This window comes from Cryptosporidium muris, genomic scaffold, assembly GCF_000006515.1.
Source record: "Cryptosporidium muris RN66 scf_1106632373469 genomic scaffold, whole genome shotgun sequence".
In the NCBI taxonomy this organism is placed as follows: domain Eukaryota; phylum Apicomplexa; class Conoidasida; order Eucoccidiorida; family Cryptosporidiidae; genus Cryptosporidium; species Cryptosporidium muris.
Window position 1 is genome coordinate 222,547 of NW_002196581.1, and position 21,427 is coordinate 243,973.

The following is a 21,427-nucleotide window of genomic DNA, read 5'->3' on the forward strand; positions in this document are numbered from 1 at the left end:
TTTCTATATGCAAGCTAAATAATCATTCTAATATATAAATGTTTTGTAATATATTACTATTAGTACTTTAGATGTTAGCAAAGAAGTGAATTTTAATTTAAAAAAATTCAGTTTAATTTGAACTTTTCTGTATGCAGGCTTGTTTCCAGTATGTATCTCCACTTGAACTGCAAAATTGCATTGTTGCATTTAATATTTCAAATTTAAATATTCCATAATTTGGATCACTTATACTTCCAGGTATCATATAGTCCCATAAGTTACTCCATAAATTTGCTTTAGCTTTTATATCAAGTTGGCTAATGTTACCATTTAATATTACATGATTATACTTATCATCACTAAGTAATACTAATATTTTACTGTTTAACATGGTATTTATTAAATGAATAGGTAGTGGCATATATATAGACGAAAAGTGATCTTCATATACCAAATCTTCTTGGTATTTTTGTTTAAAATATATCTTGAGAAATTTATGGAGAGGATTGATCTTTACCAAACTTGTTAGTTGGTCATGAGTATTAGTTTTATTTGTAATAGGAACTTTAATACACACTAAGTTGTCTTTTTGGATAATTATAATTATTCCTGAAGAGGTTCTCTGAATTATCTAAGAAAAATAACAAGTGATAAATGGGAAAATAGTAATCAAATTATAATTTGAAACAACTGATACCTAAACAAAGATCTAACTTACTTGGTTTATTTTCGTAGTTAACTTATTACTGTTGCTTGTAAGCTCTTTATTTGATGTCTCAATATCTATTTGAGTTTTAATCCTATATTTAAACCAACATATACAGCTTAAAAAAGCAGCAATATGTACAGATGCAAATACAAATAGCTTTTTAGATCCAGTATTATTTGTTGAAATATTTCTTGGAAACAAACTAAAGATTTTCTGCTCGCAGGCAACTTTTAGTTTTGCATTGCATATCTTAAATATGGCACTTCTATACATAAAAAAAGGAGTCAAAGCAGGAGTGTATTGTCAACTAAAAAGCATATAATCCGGTACCCTTTCTCCCGCTATTAAAATCCCGCTATATTTGAAACTTATTGTGATGTAACTCCAAATGCAATTTTCGAAGCACTTTTAATATTAAATAAATTCAAGTATTTTGTCTACACTGAGACTTCATTTCTTAAGTCTAAAGAATCCCATTAACTCTACATTTAATGGTTTTTTTTGTATATACGTGAAATAGATATTTTATATATACAAGTGTCCTATAATGCTTGTAAGTTTCTTGTTTTAATAAAGTCTGGTGAAACACAAATATATGGATATCCTCATATAACGGATGTAGATTGAAGTAAACTTTTAAAGTAATATTAGCTATACAACTGAAGAGATAGGAATTAAAGGTGAAGTTCTTAATAATATACAATAATAATAAAACTTCACTTGATTAAGGTATAATGAAAGTTCCAATCAGAAATTATAGATTAATTTATGAAATTATACCACTATCTTGTAATTATCCACTGCAAAGATATGTTAAATATACAAAATTCGCGTCATCTTGGACCAAATCTAGCAAGTCAATTAAGTATAACACTGAGTTTAGAAAAGAGGTAACTGAAGATATGAATATACAAACTACACCAGAATATATAAAATACGAAGATCTTCATTTGGAAGCAGATAATATGACATCATCAGATCTAGTAAAGTGTACCAAAAATATTAAGACAACCCTTACGTTATTACAGCGAATTGCGAAGTTAGAAAATCGTCAAGAAGATTTGGAGAGCTTTACTCGTAATAGATGCATTGATGGAGAATCAATATGTGTTGAAAGAGATGTTTATATAACTAAATCAGAGCTACTAGAACTTTTATGGAAAAATGGATATTCTGAAGAAGAAATTCAAGTTTTTAAAACGAATTATTCTGATGATTACAAGTTTCACTACCCAGAATTAGCTATTTTATTCAATGATCACGAAGAAATTTTTTTTAAATTCTGCCTTTACTATCGTATTAAAAAGAAAAAGCTTAATGGAGAAGCTCCACTAGTAGCTACATTGAGAAAATCTCCAAAACTTCTTAATTGGATATTAGGATTCGGATTTACTTTTTCTTTTTTATGGAGTGCATTACAAAATGGTATAATGTCTAATTATTTCTTTTTTAGCAAGACACTTCCTTTCTTTAGTGTTATATATTTGACAGGTTTGTACTTACAACATAATTATTTAATTCCTAAGTATAGAAATAAAAAAAAGGAACTTAAAGAGAAAATTGATGATATTATAAACTGGGAAAAAAATGCACTTTTTGACCAAATACAAGTGTATAGTAAGGATTTTGAGTGCTTAGAAGTTCTTGAAAATTTAAAACCTATAATAATAGAATCGTTAATTCAATATAGAAAATCCATGTTAATTAAAGCTCATAATAAACTTACTATGAAGTATTTAAGACATCTAAATTTGTTGGCAGATTTAGAAAAAAGTAGGTATCAAGAGAAGCTTGAGCAAATAAATCAAAATCTATTGGCAAAGATTTTTCAAAATTTGAACCCTAACTTTTGTAAAGATAATGAAAATTCTTTAATAGATGAATGTACTGATTATGCAATAAATATTCTTGAAGCAAGTCAAGATCCTAATTTTAAATTGCAATATAAGCAACACCCAATAATTAAGTTGGCTTCTACTCTGGTAGGCAGTGTGATAAAAGATGTGGAGAATCTACAGGTTAAAAATTCAAAGTCTGTTACTATGGTTACTTTAGATCAAGTAAAACAAGTCAAAAATATTATTAAGGATGCAAATTCTCCAGATGATCTTGTAAATTGCGATCTTGATAAACTGGAGGAACTTTATCAAACAATTTCAGAGTGTACAGGATGCTATTTAATTCATGAACGTGATTTAACAGAAAACACTCAAGTGGATTTTTTAAGTTCTATAAGTCAGTGGTCACAGTATATTATAGATATAGATGGTATAAATGATGAACTTACAAAAATAGATGAAGATTATCGACAATCAATTCAAAAATTTAAATTGAGACGCTTATACACGTTTGCAAAGGGTATTATTGAATCTTATAATATATTATATTGCAAGAATTTGAATTTAAATGAATAATGACAAAGTATTACAAATATTTATAGTTACTAATTTAATAAAATAGTTAGCTTCTACCCTCTTATTTTTAGTTTTAGTTTTAGTTCTATTTATTTTTCAAATATTTCAAAATTGGGACTAAATTAAAGATTTCTCCTTATGTAATAAGTATAAATAACGAATATATTTTATAACTCATAATTATATTGCAAGATTGTGATATTTAACCACTATTTTACAATTTATCTCCTTACTTGCCTTAATACCACGCCACTCTGTACACACGGTACACACACAATATATGTGCTGAGTTTGGTAAAATGATAGCTAAAAATAAGAATTTAAGAATTATATTAATTATAACTCTTACAGCTATTGGAGTTCTAGTTGTTTACTTTAGCTTAGTTCACATCTTTCGAAATTCAGTTTCTTATTGGGTACAAAACAAATCGCAAGAAATATTAGTAACAGAAGAAATGCCCCAAGATTTAAATGTAGGGAATAACCAACCACGTATATTAATGGAAGATAACTCTGATTCAAATAAGCGACTGCAAGGTTGGAATCCTGTTGCAACTAAGAGAGGTCCAAAGTTACCAGTTAGACTTCAAGATTCAGATCAGGAGTTATATGAAGAGACAATAAAACCTAGAGAGGTCGAAGGAAATAGCAATTATTTGGTTAATATAAGAAATTTATTGAATAGAATAATATCAGATAATTTTAGGGATAAAATATCAGAAAATATAGAAGATGATTTAGATATACTATATAATGAATTACTCCCCTTCATACTTTCTACTGTTACTGTATATATAATAGATACAGATAATTATCTAAGATGTTTTAAGAAATTACTGGATATAAGAATAAATGTTAACTTAAATATTCAAGATTCTGATATTATTATTACCTCACTTAAAGGAGACAGCTTGAATAATTTACAAAAACAGATAGAACTAGTGAGAAGCCAAATTAAAAGTATTAGTAAAAGTTTCACTAATTCAAAGACTAAATTTGGTTTAATAAAAATGCCACTAATATTATATATAATGATTGAAAATAATATATTTGAAAACTCTGCAAGAAATCTACTTAATTTAAGAGAAAATGAGATATTAATTAAGCCATCAGGTCCATTAAACGATGAAACATCAACATATATATTACCTCCTATAATGGAAAAATTTGATTGTACACCTGATATAATAAGATCAGATGGAAAAATAGAAACTCATAGTAATTATTTATCAATTTTGGATGTTGACCACTTAGATCTATCAGACCCAACACAAAGATCTATTGAGTTATTGGCGAATTTCGACTACCTTTATAATGAGTTGATAATAAAACAAAAATTTTTATTTAACTTAGGTATTAAGGATATTATAAACTCAGTAACACTTAAAGAAACTCTAATAATTGATATAATAAGGAATATGAACATTTTAAAAACTATAAACAAAAAGAGTAATTGGATAATTATACAAGATTCTGAAATGTATAATAAAATTGAAAAAGTTAATTCAGATATTTCCACAGATATAAACAAATATTTAATACCTTCTTCTATACTTAAAAATGCAATTTTTTGTCTTGTTTTAGATCCAATAAGGATTAGTATCAATGAAGATATTTCTTTAAATTCATTTTGGGATAGTATAAGATATGGATGTATTCCTATTTTATTAACTGAATATGGCTTGAATAATATTTTACCTTATTCTAGGATATTTTATTGGCCAGATTTTGTTATTGAAATAAACATATCAAAATTTCACAGCTCCAAGAATATTGCTAGAGATTTAGCAAACGAAATTGTACATATTATAAATAATAAATCTGATATAGAAATTTACAATATGCTGATTAAAATTACAAGTATTAGAAGACTTTTATTTGGATCAAATGGTATTAACTTGATGTTAGCTGAAATATTAAGGGATTTAGTAATGGATATTATTCAGGAAAGAAACAAAGACAGCAAATAATACAGCATTATTTAAAACAATACTAGATGAATAATTATTAATATTAACTGTACTAGGTAAGAGTTGGATAGAATCTAATTTTGCATCTAATAATCGATATTATGGTATTATCTACTCCTATTAATCAATTAATCAGTAGACTCTACTTCAATTGGAATAAAATGAGTTTCATCATTACTTATTAATAATATCTGTTGTATTATTGAATATATGTGATATGAATAAGGCCTTATTATAATTTGTGGTTGGTTATTTGTGTCACTAACTTTTGGTTTATATAATGGAACTGGGAATACTAATAATTCATCTATATTTAGACTTTCAATTTCCTTTGTAAAGCCACTTTTATTTGAAATATCTTGGAATCTGTTTTTCTGTCTTTTAAATGTATCATTTTGTAACTGGAGTAGGAATTCACTATCTGAAAAGGGTAAGAAAGATTCTGGGACGAACAAAACTATGATCCAATTGTATTTTGAAATAATTTTTTGCAGTTGACGTTTTAATGAGTTAGTTTGCGAGATAGTAGAGCTTACTTTATATTGTCTTTTTGAGCTTATAATAAGCTCCTTCCAAGCACTTTCTGAGTTAGTTGAAATAAACCCAAATATCGATTTAATATTTTGTTTGTTTAAATTAAAAATACTTTCATACTCTGATTCAATATTTTTATTTGAATTTATTAATAAGTCATTTGGTCTTCCAAATATTTGAATATAATTAAAGTTTGAATGTTCCACAGGTATTGATTCCAAGTTTTCATTTAATCTGGAAAAAATGCTTGGAACTATTTTAAACTTTCTTTTATAAAGATCCGGAATTTGTGGAAATATTAAGGGATTTTCGAAATATTTTCTTGGGATATCTTCTGACTTTTTGATATATTTAAAGGTTGCCTTTAATAATTCTTCATATAAGTTCATGGATATACCTAGAGCATTGAGTGAATGTAGCTCAGCACCTTGTCTTTGTGTAAGTGGATTAATAAATAAAGATTCTATAATGTCCATCCAATATAAACTCCAAGGAACATTATTAGTATTAAAAAAAGTATTCTCAAGTTGTATTTCTTCCTTTGAAGGTAATACATCTCTCAAATGATTAAATAGACCAAATTTAAGAGCATCATCACCATATTCATCATAAATAGCTTTTTTAGTTTGATTACTTAATAGCTCATAAGCTTCTTGCAATTCTTGAAATGCTGTTGTAGCAACTGTATTATCTCCATAACTTAAATTATGACGGTTCTTATCTGGGTGGAGTTTTGTAGCTTTGTTTCTATAAGCTCTTTTTATTTGCTCAATTGTTGATCCCTGAGAAATCCCCAAAGTATCATAATATTTGTAGCTTAATTTCTTATTTTTATATGTATTTGGAGATTTAGGAAATTCAGGTAGCTCTGTATTGCTATTAATAGGTGATTTAGTACCTATATATTTACGAAATGGTGAAGAATTTTGGGAATTCCTAAGTTTTTTAGGATATACCTCTATATAATCTGATAAAATATCCTCTAGAGATAAGTCTTTAGATGATTTCAAAGTTTGTAGGCTTTTTACATAAGATGAGGATGTGTCAATTTTCTCTACTGAGGCACTATAGATTGGTGAATAGGTCCAGTTATTAGAGATAGTGGAATCAGAAGCTCTTTCATGTTCTAAATCAGTATTATTACCTTGTTTTATATTATTGCCATGTCGAATACTGCCTATTTTGTGATACTCTCTTAATCTCTTATGGAACATGAATCAAATAAAAATATTTGTGTGCCATGTGTGTAAACAATATCCTGTCTCCAGTTCTAGGCGCCAGGTATCGAACTGTATGAGTGATATCCTTTGTATCATTTCCTAAGAAAATAAAGTATTTGTTTCATACTGAAAGGTAGATATAAAAATCTGTTATAACGTGCTGAGATGAACTAATCACAGAATAAGTTTGCAGTGATATCTATTAGCGGATCTCACACTATATACAATAATATAATAAGAAAGTATGGTCAATTCAAATAATAGCAAATATAAAGTGAATCGTAATAGCAATGGTATTTTAAGTCAGTTGATAACACAACAGAATGAATGGCTTAAATCATGTGAAACATCCCAGTACACATTAATTATTGCAGCTCTAGAACTCCCAGTAAAAGTGGTACGTTTAGAAGAATCTCCAACTGAAACTGAACCAAGATTTGCTTTGGAAACATCTCAGCTATCCTTAATGAGAACATTACATAGACATCGTCGTGAATTGGCATCTTCAGTGAGATTTATAGGATGGCCGGGGATACATCCAACAAATGAAGAGGAGAAACAAGAAATTACAGTATTACTAGAAACAATTGATTGCATTCCTGTTTTCCCTCCAATCCAAGAATTTGAGATCTTTAACGAATTTTGTCACATGTATTTATGGTCCTTATTTCATAATGTGTTGAATACAGAAGAATTATATATGACACCATTTGATCACGACCAGTGGCGAGTGTATCATCAGATTAATATGTTATGGTCTTCTATTATTACTCCTATTGTTTCACCAGACCATATGGATATGGTTTGGGTAAATGACTACCATTTACTTTTACTTAGTCAATATTTAGCTAGAAAGGTCAAAGGAATTAATATTGGATTATTTCTACATATTCCCTTTCCGTCTTATGAAATATTCCGCTGCTTACCAGTTAGAGAGGAGTTACTTCGAAGTATGTTGTGGGCTGATCTAATAGGATTTCACTTTTTTCCTTATGCCAAGCAATTTTTATCTTCATGTAAGAGACTTTTAGGAATTGACCATTATTTTAAGCCTGGGGGTTTAATTGGAATTGATAACAACTGTTCAAGTGGAGTTATTCAAAGTTTAGGAAATGAATCTCTCTCAAGCAAACAGGAAACTCTGGTTAGAATAGGCCATGTTCATATTCAATGTGATGATATTCTACAAATGATCTACTCAAATATCGAAATTAGAAAACAAGCATTAACAATACGTGAGAAATATCATGGTCATTATATATTTGGGTCTATTGATAGACTAGATCAATTAAGTGGTTTACATCTAAAACTCAAAGCATTTGATAACTTTCTTCAAAATTACCCATATTTGAAACATAAACAACCAGTTGTTCTGATTCAATATATATTTCCTACTTCAACTTTAACTGCTGAGAAACGTGAAAAACTTATTCAAGAGCTTTTTACTTTAGTAAATGAAATAAATTCTAAACATTCACCAAGTTTTCCAGAAAATACCCAAATATCTAGTCCATATTTATCTCGAGAATCTCTATATCAACTTTCAGAAAGTAGCTCTACTAAATTTCAATGTGAAAAAGCTTCAATATGTTCATCAAGATTAGTCATAGAGCTGAAATTTGGCTCAATTTCACATGAAGAAAAATATGCATTATTTCTAGCAGCTGACTGTTTATTTGATACAAGTGTAAGAGATGGTTTAAATGTCAATCCTTTTGAATATATTGCATGTAAGGATCCATCTTTTAAACTTTCATCAGTATCAAATTCCATTTCTCCATTCCCATCTTCATCAAGCTCTTCTGAACACTACGATACAAGTGATAATGAAGATTTAAGAGATACAAAGAAAATATTGGATAAGACTCAAAAAAAGCCTTTTTATAATGAACAAAGTGGGTATCATACAATACCATCATTAATTATATCAGAGTTTACGGGATGTTCTAAAACATTATCAAGTCCATATAGAATCAATCCTTGGAATGTGATGAATGTTATGGAGACACTAGATAAGGCTGTCTCATTAAATCGTTGTTCTTCTCAACAAGAGAAGTATCACTGGAAAATGGATAGAGCCTACTTACTTTCTCATAGTACTGTGACATGGGCAAAAGAGTTTATAATGGATTTAGGAATGTATACTAAAAAAAAAAAAAAGGAAATGCTGTATTACACAACCTGTGGTTTGGGTCCATCACTAAGAGGAATAAGTATGGACATGAACTTTCGTCATTTAAATCTAAATTTATTAATTCATAAATATAAGAGACCACTTATTGGAATAGATTCAAATAAAAACTCAAATAAAAGTGGTTTACGTCTTTTTTTACTTGATAATGAAGGGACTTTAACACAAGATTATCGTTCTATACTTGGAGAGAGGCAAGGAATTAATAGACATTATAGCTTGCAATCGAGTTATAAAAAATTTTATAAATCAAATATGAATTTGGATAGTGAAAAAAGTGACGATGATCTTTTAAATATTATAAACAAATGTAATTTCGAACCAAAGTGTATTCCCAAAAGAAATGATGCACTTGAAAATATTAGTACTCGAAGTGAATATCATGAAATCTCCAAATCAATGAATTTAGCTGAAAATAAACTGAAAATGGCTAACAATTTAGTTAGTCAATATAAAGAGAGTTGCATAGAAGAGCTTGAAGCTTATAAAAATGAATTAGGAGATTTATATTCTAATGATATTTCTTGCAATCCACCCGAATATATTAAAGAATCACTGCGTAGACTGTGCAGCTCTCCAAATAACATTGTAATAATCATTTCTGGAAGAGAACGTAATATGCTAGATGAATGGTTTGGTGATATTGAAAATTTGGGTTTATGTGCTGAACATGGATACTACTTCAAATTACCACCAATTATTGAAACTGAAGAGCCAAATGTTTGGAAACAACTCGATATATCTACTTCAATTTGCTCAAGTACAGTTAATGTAAACGGAAAGATTGGTAGATCTCCTCTATTTATTAATAGAATGCACTCAAATAATGGATTGAATAGTGGTGCTCAATCTAAATCTGATTTTAACCTTACAATACAAGATGCAAATAAAACACCTTCAAATTCTCCTAATGTGTCCTCCGATATACTTAGAGATATTAAAACTTTAACTGATGTTTCAAGTTATAATTCTAATCCTACTTTTCTATCTTCATCACTTAAATCTCTTGATAATATTATGGAATGGAAAAATATTGCTTACGAGTTAATGGAACAATATGTTTTACGTACACAGGGAGCTTATATTGAGAATAAAGGTACTGCTTTGGTTTTTCAATATAAATATTGCGACTTAGATTTTGGATCTTGGCAAGCTAAAGAATTATCTAATTACTTAACTGAATTGATGTTTAATTACCCAGTAGATGTGATTTCTGGTAGTGATTATGTTGAGGTTAGACTTAGTGGAATAAACAAGGGTATGGCTGTACAACTAATATTAAAAAAAATCGAGAATATTTATAACGATAAATTTGTTGACTTCATTTTATGTATAGGTGATGATAGATCTGATGAAGATATGTTTTTCACTATTAATCAGTTATACAGTACAAATAATGCTGGAAATTATGTATCTAATAGTAATCACCCTCTTCATTCCTGCACAAACTCTAACTACCAAGTTTCAACATTGCTTCCAAATATAAATATATGTGATGATTTATTATCTTCATGTGACGAAGACCTTAATTCTATATCTTCGATTTTTACTGTAGTAGTTGGCAAACATCCATCTGTTGCTCATTATTATGTTCACTCTGTTGAAGAAGTAACTGAGGTATTGCAAACTTTATCTATGACAAATTAAATTTAATATTTTTTTTTTAAAAAGTTACACCTTTAAACTTGGAATTTTCACTTTATACAATCATTTAATTTGATATTAATTTGTTCACAGTTCTTTCTCTAAATGTATCTGTACATATTTCCAGAACTTCATTGTATGGAATATGCTTATAGATTCCCCAAATTTTTGTATTGGTAATATCACTTAGTCTATTTATCACTCTTTTTCTACGAATAGCCATTGAATTCCCTTGATAGTTTGAATTATTTGTGTATCCAAACTTGTATGTGGAAACTCCAACAAAAATTCTTGCCAAGTCACTTGGAAAGACAAAATTTACTTGATCAATGATTGAACCTGAATTGTACAATTTAGTAAAAGGTACCTTATTAAGTAACTTCCCTTTTTTTATTGCTTCACAATCTTTATTTACAGAATTTTTTGTACTTTGTTCTATAACATCTTCTATCAAATTCACTGTTTGCCTATATGTCTCCCATTGAATAGGAATAAAATCTTTCAAATAAGTATCTAAAGTGAAATTTACTGTTGATTTAATAGATGCATAGGTTTTTTCTTTAGCATCTTTAAAGATTTTATTTACAAAGTCAGTTCCATCTTTTAAAACTATGTCTTTCATTTCTTCATTCCATTTATACAACCACATGTCATTTAGTAAACTTTGCCATTCATCATTTGTAAAGTCAGTATTTCGTGTTATATTTTGAGTGATGAAACTATTATCTAAAGTATTTATAGAGTTAAAAGTTTTGTTGTTATACTTATCTACTTTCTTCTTATTTTCCCCAAATAATACTTTATAAAAGCCTATTTTATCATCATTAAAGTACAAATCCAAAATATCGTCAAGTAAAGAATTATTCTCACAGGACTTTTGAAATGTTAGGTATGCAATATCAAGTTTTCTTATTTCATTCAGTTTTTTTTCCTTAATTTCACTAAATATTTGTTCAACAATGTAATCTATAGATAGTTGATCTATTTTTAATAAATATCCAGGTTTTATATATTTATTATCTAATTCTAAATCCCTCATTTCATTTCTATGTATTTCAGTTCTTTGTTCTAATTCTGTTGAAGCTCTATCCTGATCATCAACCTTGATGTTTTGCTTTGTCCCTCCATCATCCATATTATCAGATGTAGTACCATTTATTTCATTATATGAAATGCATAAAACTACACATGGTTTGTCAGTAGGCTTTTCCATTGAAATTTGAAGTGTTGTGCGTAATGATTCAATTTCATTTTCAATATATTCTATTGATAGTCCTGTATTTTGAGAAACCTCGAGTATATTTAAAGTTATTACTCCGGATATTTCAGTACAGTCACAACTTATTTTATTTAGAAAATCATTCTTTTTTTTTAATTCTTGAAATGATTCATTAAAGCAACGTAACTTTAAATTTATACTACCACGAATATAATAGTTCAAATTCACTATATTTAAGTCTTTATATATATTTTTAGTTTTTTGTAGCCAATTATCCATCTTCATTTTTATATAATACATAATCATCTCAATATCTTCATTATTCCTAATATTAGCAATATTTCTGAATAATTGCAAAGGGTAAACTTTGTATTGAAAACCTTTATTAACTGGATTATTATTATTTAATTCTATAATATCATCATTATATGTCTCATTAAAATATTCATCTCCTAGTATTATATGCACCAAACTTCTTAAAGAGACCTTATCAATCAAATTAGAGCTAATTATTTGACGTTTAGATTTATAATCATCATCACACAAAAAGAGTAAACAAGTCCCAGTCCTATTATTGTCTCTAGCACAACGACCAGTTTCTTGAATGTATTGCTCCAAAGAGTTCGGCATATCCCAATGTACAACTGCATCGATATCTTTTTTATCTATACCCATTCCAAATGATGTAGTGGCAACAAATATATTAACCTTATTTTCCATAAACGAGTTCTGTACTATCTCACGTTCATTATTACTCAGAGAACCATGATAATATAAAACATTTAAACCCTTATTTTTCATATAATTTGTAATAGTCTCTAAATTATTCTTTTGCCATACATATATTAGAATATTTTTATATTTTGACCAAACTTCACTTTTAGAATTTTTCTTTTGTTCTTTACTATATATTTTTGCTAATTTATTGTTCTCAAAAGGTTGATTAATTGTATATTTCAGATAATCCCAAAGTATTGAATATTTATTATACTGCTTAGGTACCTTGTTATTATCTATTACTAGAGGTTTTCTAGCTTTTAATAAATCTAAATATATGAATTTACATAAAAGATTTTTTCTTTGGATAGAATTATTTTTATGAGGTTGTATAACTTCAGAAATATTTAGTAAATTTTTTAGTTCAGAAAGAATGTTTTTTGGAGCTGTAGCTGTTATTGCTAATATTTTCTTTATTTTAAGCTCATTTATTACTATCTTCATAGATGAAATATAACTAGGTCTAAATGAATGACCCCATTCACTTATGCAATGGGCCTCATCAATACATACCATACCTATTGAATTATTACTCTTATCATTATTACAATCTCCTATAATCAGTGAATCAACAAGCAATTTAGAATGTAAACTTTCCGGTGTAATAAATAATATATCCAACTTTCTTAATTTGATTAATTTTGTAATCATTTTCTTATCATCAATATGGACATTGGAATTCCATATTGCACCTCTAAGACAATTGGGCAAATTTTTTAATTGATCATGCATCAACGATATTAATGGTGTAATTACTAGTGTTATTTCTGAGTACCAATAACTTAAATGTAAGGATAAATATTGATAGCATAAACTCTTTCCATACCCGGTAGGTAATATAAGAATGCTTCTACAATTTAAAGCTTTATTTCTATTCTGACTAATATTTAATATATTTGGACATAATATAGACATTATAGTTTCTAATTGACCCTCTCTAAATTCCTCGTATCCAAAATGCTGTTTCAATGAATCACTAAATTGACTTTTAATTAATTCCAGTTTATCAATATCTGAATTATCTAATAAACAAAAATCTTTCATATTATTGTATTCATGAGAGGGTTGCTGTACTTTACTATTAGTTGATTCAATATTACTTAGTATTTGATTCATTAATTGTTCATTAATTACAATCTTAATTTCTTCGTCTCTATTTACATTTGCAAGTTCCCTGCATCCCTTAGAGAAGTTACTAGAAAAAGTAATCCAATTTACATCCTTTTTAAAATCCTTTTCATGTTTAATTAAATTCTTACTTGCTATATCATCATATAAAAATACTTTTCTTTTATTTTCAATCTTCTTTTCCTCAATTCTCTCCCAATTTCTTAAATTTCTCACAATTTCAGTGTTGTTTGTATCAAGAGATGTTATTTCATTCACATTACAATTATCTACACCTCTTATTTTATCTGAAATGTTCCTATTTTGCAATATTTTTAAACGACCATTACTACTATATAATCTTTTTTTAACTGACTTCATTTTAGCCATTCCACTAATATAATGTTTTTGATTCTTGGGTACCTCTTTTGGACCCCATAAACTTGTTGAACCATTCAATACTACCTTGACTCTCCTGTTATTTTTATTAGCTTCTCCTAATTTCGAAACATCTTCCTTATTATTTAGCTCATTTAACTTACTATTTTCACTTTTGTTCTCATATTCTTCTTTTTTGCTACTTGTAATTTGTGTAATTGTCCCACTACTCCCTAAATCTATCTGCTTCATTTTTTCTATGTTATTATCAGAATCATCTAAACTATCAATACATTTACCTTGACTAGGAGCTATTGATAATCTTGGTTGAGGTTGTTTACTTATTTTATCACAGCTATCTACTAATTCTGAAATAATATTCTTGAATTCCAACCATAATGACAATAGCTCTTGAGGAGGATTTTTAAGTTCATCCCACTGAGTATAATAATAATCATTCTTCCATTTTACAAAACACCTTATTATTTCATTCTTTAATATATCCAATTTCATTAATCCTGTATGTACCTTATAATATCTATTGTAAATATTTGTAGAAGAGTTGGAAGCCTGACTTTCTTGTGATAAGGAGCTATTTAATAATTTCATACTATTCAAGGATTCTTTAAATCCTAATTTCCCAGAATTATCTATTTGTTTGTCAATTAAATCTACTAGATCATTTATAGCTTTGTCTAACTTGTCCTTGTAAAATAAAAATTCTTCTTCACTATATGGTGTGAGTTGCATTGCTAAAATATCTTCATTTAAATCGGATCCATCATATATACACTTTACAGTTCTCCTAATATTCCCAACCATTGTTTTAATTAGCTATATAGCCAATTAACTATAGGTATTTTTAATTAGTTCTAATTTCTTATTTTGTATTTTGCATGCACAAAGGTATACTATTCAAGACAACCCGCCAATATATGTGGGGTGCAACTTTAATGAAATGAGATGCAGTTCACTTTATAACAATAAGTACTCTGTAATTATATATACTCAAATTTATTAACTAATGAATTAATTAGTAAAGTTTATGAAGTACTAAAATTTAGGCTTTTGTTCTTTAATATTTATATATATAGACTCTTAATACTAATAGTTAAATATATTCCTAAGTATTACCAATAATACCTTTAATTTTACAATCTTAAAAATATATCACTTTATATATTATCAAATTTTAGTATATATATTATGCATTATTATAATTTTCTACTGTAAATTTTAGAGTGATTGTACTTATATATTCTAATATTGTAGTACCAATGATATTTTCCAAATCTTATTTATTAAGACTCAATATATGAAACATAGTATTAGAATTTATATGAAAGTATATTATATTGAAATAAAATAAATCAAGATATTTTCTAATAATATTTTATATTTGGATATCAATAATAATCTTACCTAATATATATTTATTATAAAGGTATTATTACTAAGATAAAATATATCATTAATAAATATTTCTAACTACAATATAAATATAAAGTAGTTACCATTAATATATTTTAATAAATAAATCATATATATTTTCTTTAGAATAATATTAACCCTGTATTTCAATTACATTTATTGTATTACCATATCTATTATGTGTATATATCAGTTAGAGAAATTTATAGGTAACTTTATTTGTTTTTGTTAGTGGAAATTAGATCAAATAACTAAAAAATTACATTAATATTTTAAGTCTAATTTAGTATAAGATTGAAAAATAGAATTAGCATGTAGTAATTATTATTCATAAACACTTTGTTCTTTATAATAAAAAATTCTGTATTTAATTTGTATATTTGTTTGTCTAAAATAATAACAGATTAATAATAATAATTACTTTTTTATTTACTAATTAGAATAAAAAAAGCTTTCCAATAACCTATAATACATGCATTAATTTGGCGCCATTTATATTGCATGTGGCTGACATGTTAAAACCTTTTATTTTAATAAACATGAATTGCTTATTTATTTTTGTTTTGTTTTTGTATTTGAGATGAAAATAAGATGATTAATTTACCTCTAGTTAGTCTACCATCAGATAACAGTGAATTTGATGTATTTGAGAAACCTGAACAACAAACTTACCTATTGACATCTCAGGAAGAAGTCAAAGAAAAGAAAAGGACTCTTAAACTAAATCCTGATCTCTGGTTTGAAGAAAATTTGGAAAAAACAAACTGTGAAACATATGAAAAAGAAATTACATGTAGAAATTTGAATTTATTACGTTCTATATCTAAATTTATTGGGAAACAAAGACTATTACTTAAGAAATCAAGAGAGAGTGATGTAAAGATAGTATCACAATGTTTTTTAGAACTTCCAAGGGGTCCAAATCAACTGGAGGAACCTGCTATTAGTTGGGATGTGGATGATGATCATCCATTAAAATCGATCATTTGTCCAGGACCTCCAAGTAGATCTTGTTTAAGTAATAATTGGTATCATCGCATAAATTGGACATCAAAACATGTTTGGGATAGAGAAAAAAAATCTGATATTGTATCTGATATATCTGATAATAAATTTATTGACTGTGATCTAAGACTTATTCATGAGTTAGGATTATTTTATACTGCTTGTAGAAGCGGAGTAGTAGCCTTATTACATTGTCATCCTTCTTTTAATTATGGAATTTCAAAGTGTTTTTATGAGATTAATAAGAATTCAGATGCAAATTTATGGAGTATATATAAACCAGTATTTAGTGATGATCGTGTGTTTATATTTGATAGTATTGTATACACAATTATATTTGGTAGTAAAAGTTATGGTATTACAAAGGAAATGGCCAAAAGAATTTATAATAATGAATTTAGAGCAAAAAAAGCACTATGTGAAGTTCTTATACAAATAGGAAGTAAATCATTATTTTCTTTTCCAGCTTGTTGCTTAATAAAATATATGGGTTACTCTGTATTTTGTGAACCATTAATTCCATTTAATCCTAAACCAAAAAATATTATAAAAGATATTATAAAATTTTGTAAAAATAGAAATTTATATGATTCAATTTTTGATGCTGATAGTGAATTTAATAAATTAAATTTATCTAATAATAATAATGATATACCCAAATTAACAAATAATTCAAATATAAAAAATACTATTTTTGATGGAATTTGGAATTATAATAATGAATTAGCAAGTCAAATGACTTTTATATCGAAACAATTAAATATACAAGGTTGGCCATTTCCTATGGAAACATCAGATTTGACATCTTTATATGGAATCAAATATAAACCACATATTTGGCAACATAGATCAGATGGTCTTTTTATTATAAGAAATTGTGGAGAAATGTTTCCAGTATATATAGATGAAAATAAGGAAATTAATCTATTTTCCCGTTTAAGGCATGAATTTCTTATTACCTATAAGGAATCATTATTACCCTCAACACAATCAATACCACTTTTTTTTAATACAGCTACAGGTGATATTAAAAGTAGCTATTATATGGATAAAGTTAATAATAAGTCATGTGTATCTAAGCTTAATATGTCATCTAAAAATTTTAGTATGGAATCTCGTCATCAATTACTTTGTGCTGCAAGCCAATCAATGAGACTAAAATTTATGTCTAATCTGTTGCCAACAATAAATGAATTATATACTAATTTTTATGATCCTTGGGAAATAACTGAAGTTTTACATAATTTTGGTATTAATTTACATTATGGTTTAGGGCAATTAGTTCAAGATAATGTAATAGAACCATTACGTAGTAGTGCAATTAGGGAAATATTTGCAAGGACAATTAAGAGATTATGGGAAGAAGAAGTACATCGATATTTTAAAAATCAAAATTTAGTAAATGAAGAAACTATTCAAATTACTATAGTAGATTATTTAAATAAGATTCTATGTAATACAGATCAATCTACAATATATTGGAATACAAAAATTATACCATCAGCAAATAAAAGGTTTAATTTAAATAAGTCATCAAAAATTCAAAAATCTAGTGTATTATTACCTCCATTATTTCATTCAATTCAATATCATTTAGGTGTACAATTTCGCTCTTCAGTTATTTCAAAAGAAGGAGTATTGATTTTACCTTTAAAAATTGACGATTTATGTGATTTTAGTGAAATTAATATAAATATGAATATCCTTTTTCCTCAAGTAAAATATCTAAAATATACTTTGGCCCATACTCAAAAATTGAGGTTTAAAACAGTAGATAAGTCATTTGGAGAATATATTTCAAATAAAACAGATTCAAAAGTAAATAATGAAATTAGACAAAAAGTGTCACCACTATTAAAGTATTTAGATTATAAAGAAGTGAATAATCAAAGTCCATCAAAAATAACTGAATCTAATCAGAACAATATATCAAATATTACAGATGTATGGGCATGGAATGAAACAAGAGTTATTCGTGGTTATTATCCAAGATCTAAAATAATAATTCCAAAAACTTTAACAAGTATTAATATATGCAAAAGTATACTATGTCAATATTTATGGAAATTACAAATTTTACCATGGAATAGTGCCCTATTAGGGAATAACAGAATAAATGAAAGTATTGAGGAAGAAAAAAGTAATAAAATAGATAATATAAAAAGGATCTTTACATCATCGATTACTTTATTTAATCCTATATATGCAAATATAACAACAATGGGTAATATTGCACCAATGAGAGCAAGTTTAAATGGTTATGGTACACCATGTAATCCAAAATGTAAATATTCAACATTTTTAAATTTTGAAGATAATAAAATAGATGAATCATATAATTGTTTTAATAAATGTATATGGTATAATGAAGCATTTGCATCAATATATTATATATCAATTACTAAAATATTAGCAGGGGAAAATATTGAAGGAATTATTTATTCTGTCCTTTTTATTGGATATTTAACATTACAACATAATAATATTCAAAAATGCTTAACAATATGTGATTTAATTCAAACACATGCACCAGAAATTCCTAGAACACAAATTTTAGTTTTAATATTAAGAATTCAATGCTATCTAAGATTAAATAAATTAGAGGAAGCAGATGTTGATATGAATTATTTACATAAATTAACATTTCCAGTATATGGTGAAAGTAAATATTGTCTAATTTTAATACAATTACAACTCTGCTTTTCAATGGTATATTATATAAATAAAAATTATACTAAATGTTATGAAAGTTCTTCTAAAATACAAAGATTATTAGATGTTATATTAAATGGAATGAATTTATGTGAATCAACACATTGGATTACCATTATAAATTTAAAATTTATGGCATTGTGTTCTTTAAATTCAGGATATTATGCAAGATCAATAGTAATTGGTGAAAGAATGCTTAGATCAATTATAAAAAGTAATTCTAAACAAATATACTCAGAATCTATTTGCCGTTATATTATTGGTGAAGCAACAATTCGTTCTGGTAAATATGATGATGCAGCCAAAATTTTACTAAGTTGTATTCCAAAACTAGATTATTATATTGGTCCTACTCATAAATTTACTATAAAGTTGTTAATGTTATCAACAAGATGTAGAATTATTACAGGTTGCCGTGATCTTATGTTTCCTCCTTTAAACCTTCAGGGTAGACAAATTGAGAATGATGAAAAATTTCAAAATCAAATGGTGGATGGTTTATTCCGTATAACGAGACAAACTAATATACAAACAAATAAAGGAGAATTATCTAATATGGGAGATTGTGATATATTGGAAAATAATAATTTTTATATACAAAATAACATAGATAATAATAAAAATAGTGAAAAAAATAAAATTCACAATAGTTATAATTTCAATATTAATGAAAATAAAAAAATGAGTAATGATGATGGTGATGATGATGAATCAAATTATCAAGGAATTAGTTATATTAGACCATATTGGAGAAATTTCCCTAAAAAAGTAACTTATGATGATATTTTAGTTATGGAAAAATCAATATTTGATCAAGCTTCAGCAAAATCTCGTGAAGAAGCATTAATATTATGTAAAACATTATTACAAAGATTATTAACAAATATTAGAGGTACAGGAAATATAATAAATGTTAGTAATGATAAAGAAAGTGAAAATCAGATATGGTATAATCGTATATTATGGGTATTAAAACATGAATTAGTTATTGCATTGTTTTCAATGAATCAAAGTGATTATATTGACATTTTATCTTCTATTCGTACTATAGCTATATCTTCAAGTGCATCTCAATTTGTTAAAGATCTTACAATAGGAAAAATTACTGGAAATAAAAATAATTTAAGTGGGTATCAAATAAATAATAATCAAAATGAAAATATTAAAAATAATAAACTAGAAGATTATAATAAAAGAAAATTAAGAAATAAAGTAAGTGAATATATAAATAAATATAATATTGTTGATAATTTAAATACAGGACAAGATGATGATATTGATCAAGTAGAATATATTAATAATTATGGTAGTCAAGTTGATAATAATATAATAAATAATCTTCATATTGGTGCAAGTGTGACAATGAGTCCAAGACAAATGGGACATAAATCACAAGAAAAATCACTTTTTTGGGAAATTCTTACAGCAGAATCTAGGGAATCAATAGTAGATATATGTAATAATATATATGAGGCAATTATACAAAAAAAGACAAATGGTGCATATGAATGGTGTACATCTATTATTCATAGAATATCAACTGGTAGAGCAGATACAAAAGATATCGAAACATTGTTAAATTTAATTAGATTATTACTTTCTAAATTCCATAAAAAATATATGATTGAGTTATTATATCCAGAAACTAGGAACAAAAGACAAGAACACTTATTTCAAGAAACAAATAGCAAATGCAAATATATATATGGATTACAAGCTTATAGTAATATTAGTAATAAAATTAAAAACGATAAACTTGAAAATACATATGGAAAGTCGCAATTTATGTCAACTAATAATAATAACAATAATCATAGTGATAATCATAATCATAGTAATAATAATGACAATAATTATAATAGTAATCATAATAATATTCATAATAATCATAATAATATTAATGAACAGAATTATTATGATAAAATTATTAGAAATACCCCTGAATCATTAGTATTACCACACTATGAAACTAGAATAGCAAGTAATTATATGCTTCCAATTGAAGTTAAGAATCAAGGGACTATTGATATTAATAAAGATAGAAGATGGCAGGATCCATATAGAAACTACAAATATTTCGACATTCCACATAATCAGAGACCTCCATTATATATACCAAAAAATATCTAGTGTG

General features: G+C 26.6%; 7 protein-coding genes across 7 annotated transcripts, besides 12 other annotated features; 4 read left to right on the forward strand and 3 right to left on the reverse strand.

Annotated features, from left to right (window-relative positions):
- Nucleotides 1–112: 112 nt before the first annotated feature.
- On the reverse strand, nt 113–964 carry CMU_011390 (uncharacterized protein; the record flags this gene model as incomplete). The annotated part of the gene is made up of 2 exons (XM_002142503.1): nt 113–604; nt 701–964. 2 exons carry the CDS (start codon nt 962–964, stop codon nt 113–115), a joined length of 756 nt encoding a protein of 251 aa, XP_002142539.1.
- A 461-nt stretch (nt 965–1,425) lies between these two features.
- CMU_011400 (uncharacterized protein) lies at nt 1,426–3,105 on the forward strand (the record flags this gene model as incomplete). Its single annotated transcript, XM_002142504.1, has 1 exon — nt 1,426–3,105. One exon carries the CDS (start codon nt 1,426–1,428, stop codon nt 3,103–3,105), a length of 1,680 nt encoding a protein of 559 aa, XP_002142540.1.
- A 299-nt stretch (nt 3,106–3,404) lies between these two features.
- Nucleotides 3,405–5,075, forward strand: CMU_011410 (uncharacterized protein; the record flags this gene model as incomplete). Its single annotated transcript, XM_002142505.1, has 1 exon — nt 3,405–5,075. The coding sequence occupies one exon, from the start codon at nt 3,405–3,407 to the stop codon at nt 5,073–5,075; it is 1,671 nt and encodes a 556-aa protein (XP_002142541.1).
- Nucleotides 3,413–3,447: a sequence feature (AT_rich).
- Nucleotides 4,123–4,157: a sequence feature (AT_rich).
- A 128-nt stretch (nt 5,076–5,203) lies between the features above and the next one.
- CMU_011420 (DnaJ domain-containing protein) lies at nt 5,204–6,823 on the reverse strand (the record flags this gene model as incomplete). The annotated part of the gene is made up of 1 exon (XM_002142506.1): nt 5,204–6,823. The coding sequence occupies one exon, from the start codon at nt 6,821–6,823 to the stop codon at nt 5,204–5,206; it is 1,620 nt and encodes a 539-aa protein (XP_002142542.1).
- Nucleotides 6,824–7,073: 250 nt separating this feature from the next.
- On the forward strand, nt 7,074–10,667 carry CMU_011430 (trehalose-6-phosphate synthase domain-containing protein; the record flags this gene model as incomplete). Its single annotated transcript, XM_002142507.1, has 1 exon — nt 7,074–10,667. The coding sequence occupies one exon, from the start codon at nt 7,074–7,076 to the stop codon at nt 10,665–10,667; it is 3,594 nt and encodes a 1,197-aa protein (XP_002142543.1).
- Nucleotides 10,661–10,690: a sequence feature (AT_rich).
- Nucleotides 10,691–10,731: 41 nt separating this feature from the next.
- On the reverse strand, nt 10,732–14,967 carry CMU_011440 (ATP-dependent DNA helicase, RecQ family protein; the record flags this gene model as incomplete). The annotated part of the gene is made up of 1 exon (XM_002142508.1): nt 10,732–14,967. One exon carries the CDS (start codon nt 14,965–14,967, stop codon nt 10,732–10,734), a length of 4,236 nt encoding a protein of 1,411 aa, XP_002142544.1.
- A 322-nt stretch (nt 14,968–15,289) lies between these two features.
- Nucleotides 15,290–15,369: a sequence feature (AT_rich).
- A 122-nt stretch (nt 15,370–15,491) lies between these two features.
- Nucleotides 15,492–15,713: a sequence feature (AT_rich).
- Nucleotides 15,714–15,921: 208 nt separating this feature from the next.
- Nucleotides 15,922–16,026: a sequence feature (AT_rich).
- A 141-nt stretch (nt 16,027–16,167) lies between these two features.
- Nucleotides 16,168–21,423, forward strand: CMU_011450 (uncharacterized protein; the record flags this gene model as incomplete). Its single annotated transcript, XM_002142509.1, has 1 exon — nt 16,168–21,423. The coding sequence occupies one exon, from the start codon at nt 16,168–16,170 to the stop codon at nt 21,421–21,423; it is 5,256 nt and encodes a 1,751-aa protein (XP_002142545.1).
- Nucleotides 17,118–17,169: a sequence feature (AT_rich).
- Nucleotides 17,195–17,277: a sequence feature (AT_rich).
- Nucleotides 19,292–19,315: a sequence feature (AT_rich).
- Nucleotides 19,873–20,003: a microsatellite.
- Nucleotides 20,433–20,531: a sequence feature (A-rich).
- Nucleotides 21,087–21,195: a microsatellite.
- Nucleotides 21,424–21,427: the final 4 nt, after the last annotated feature.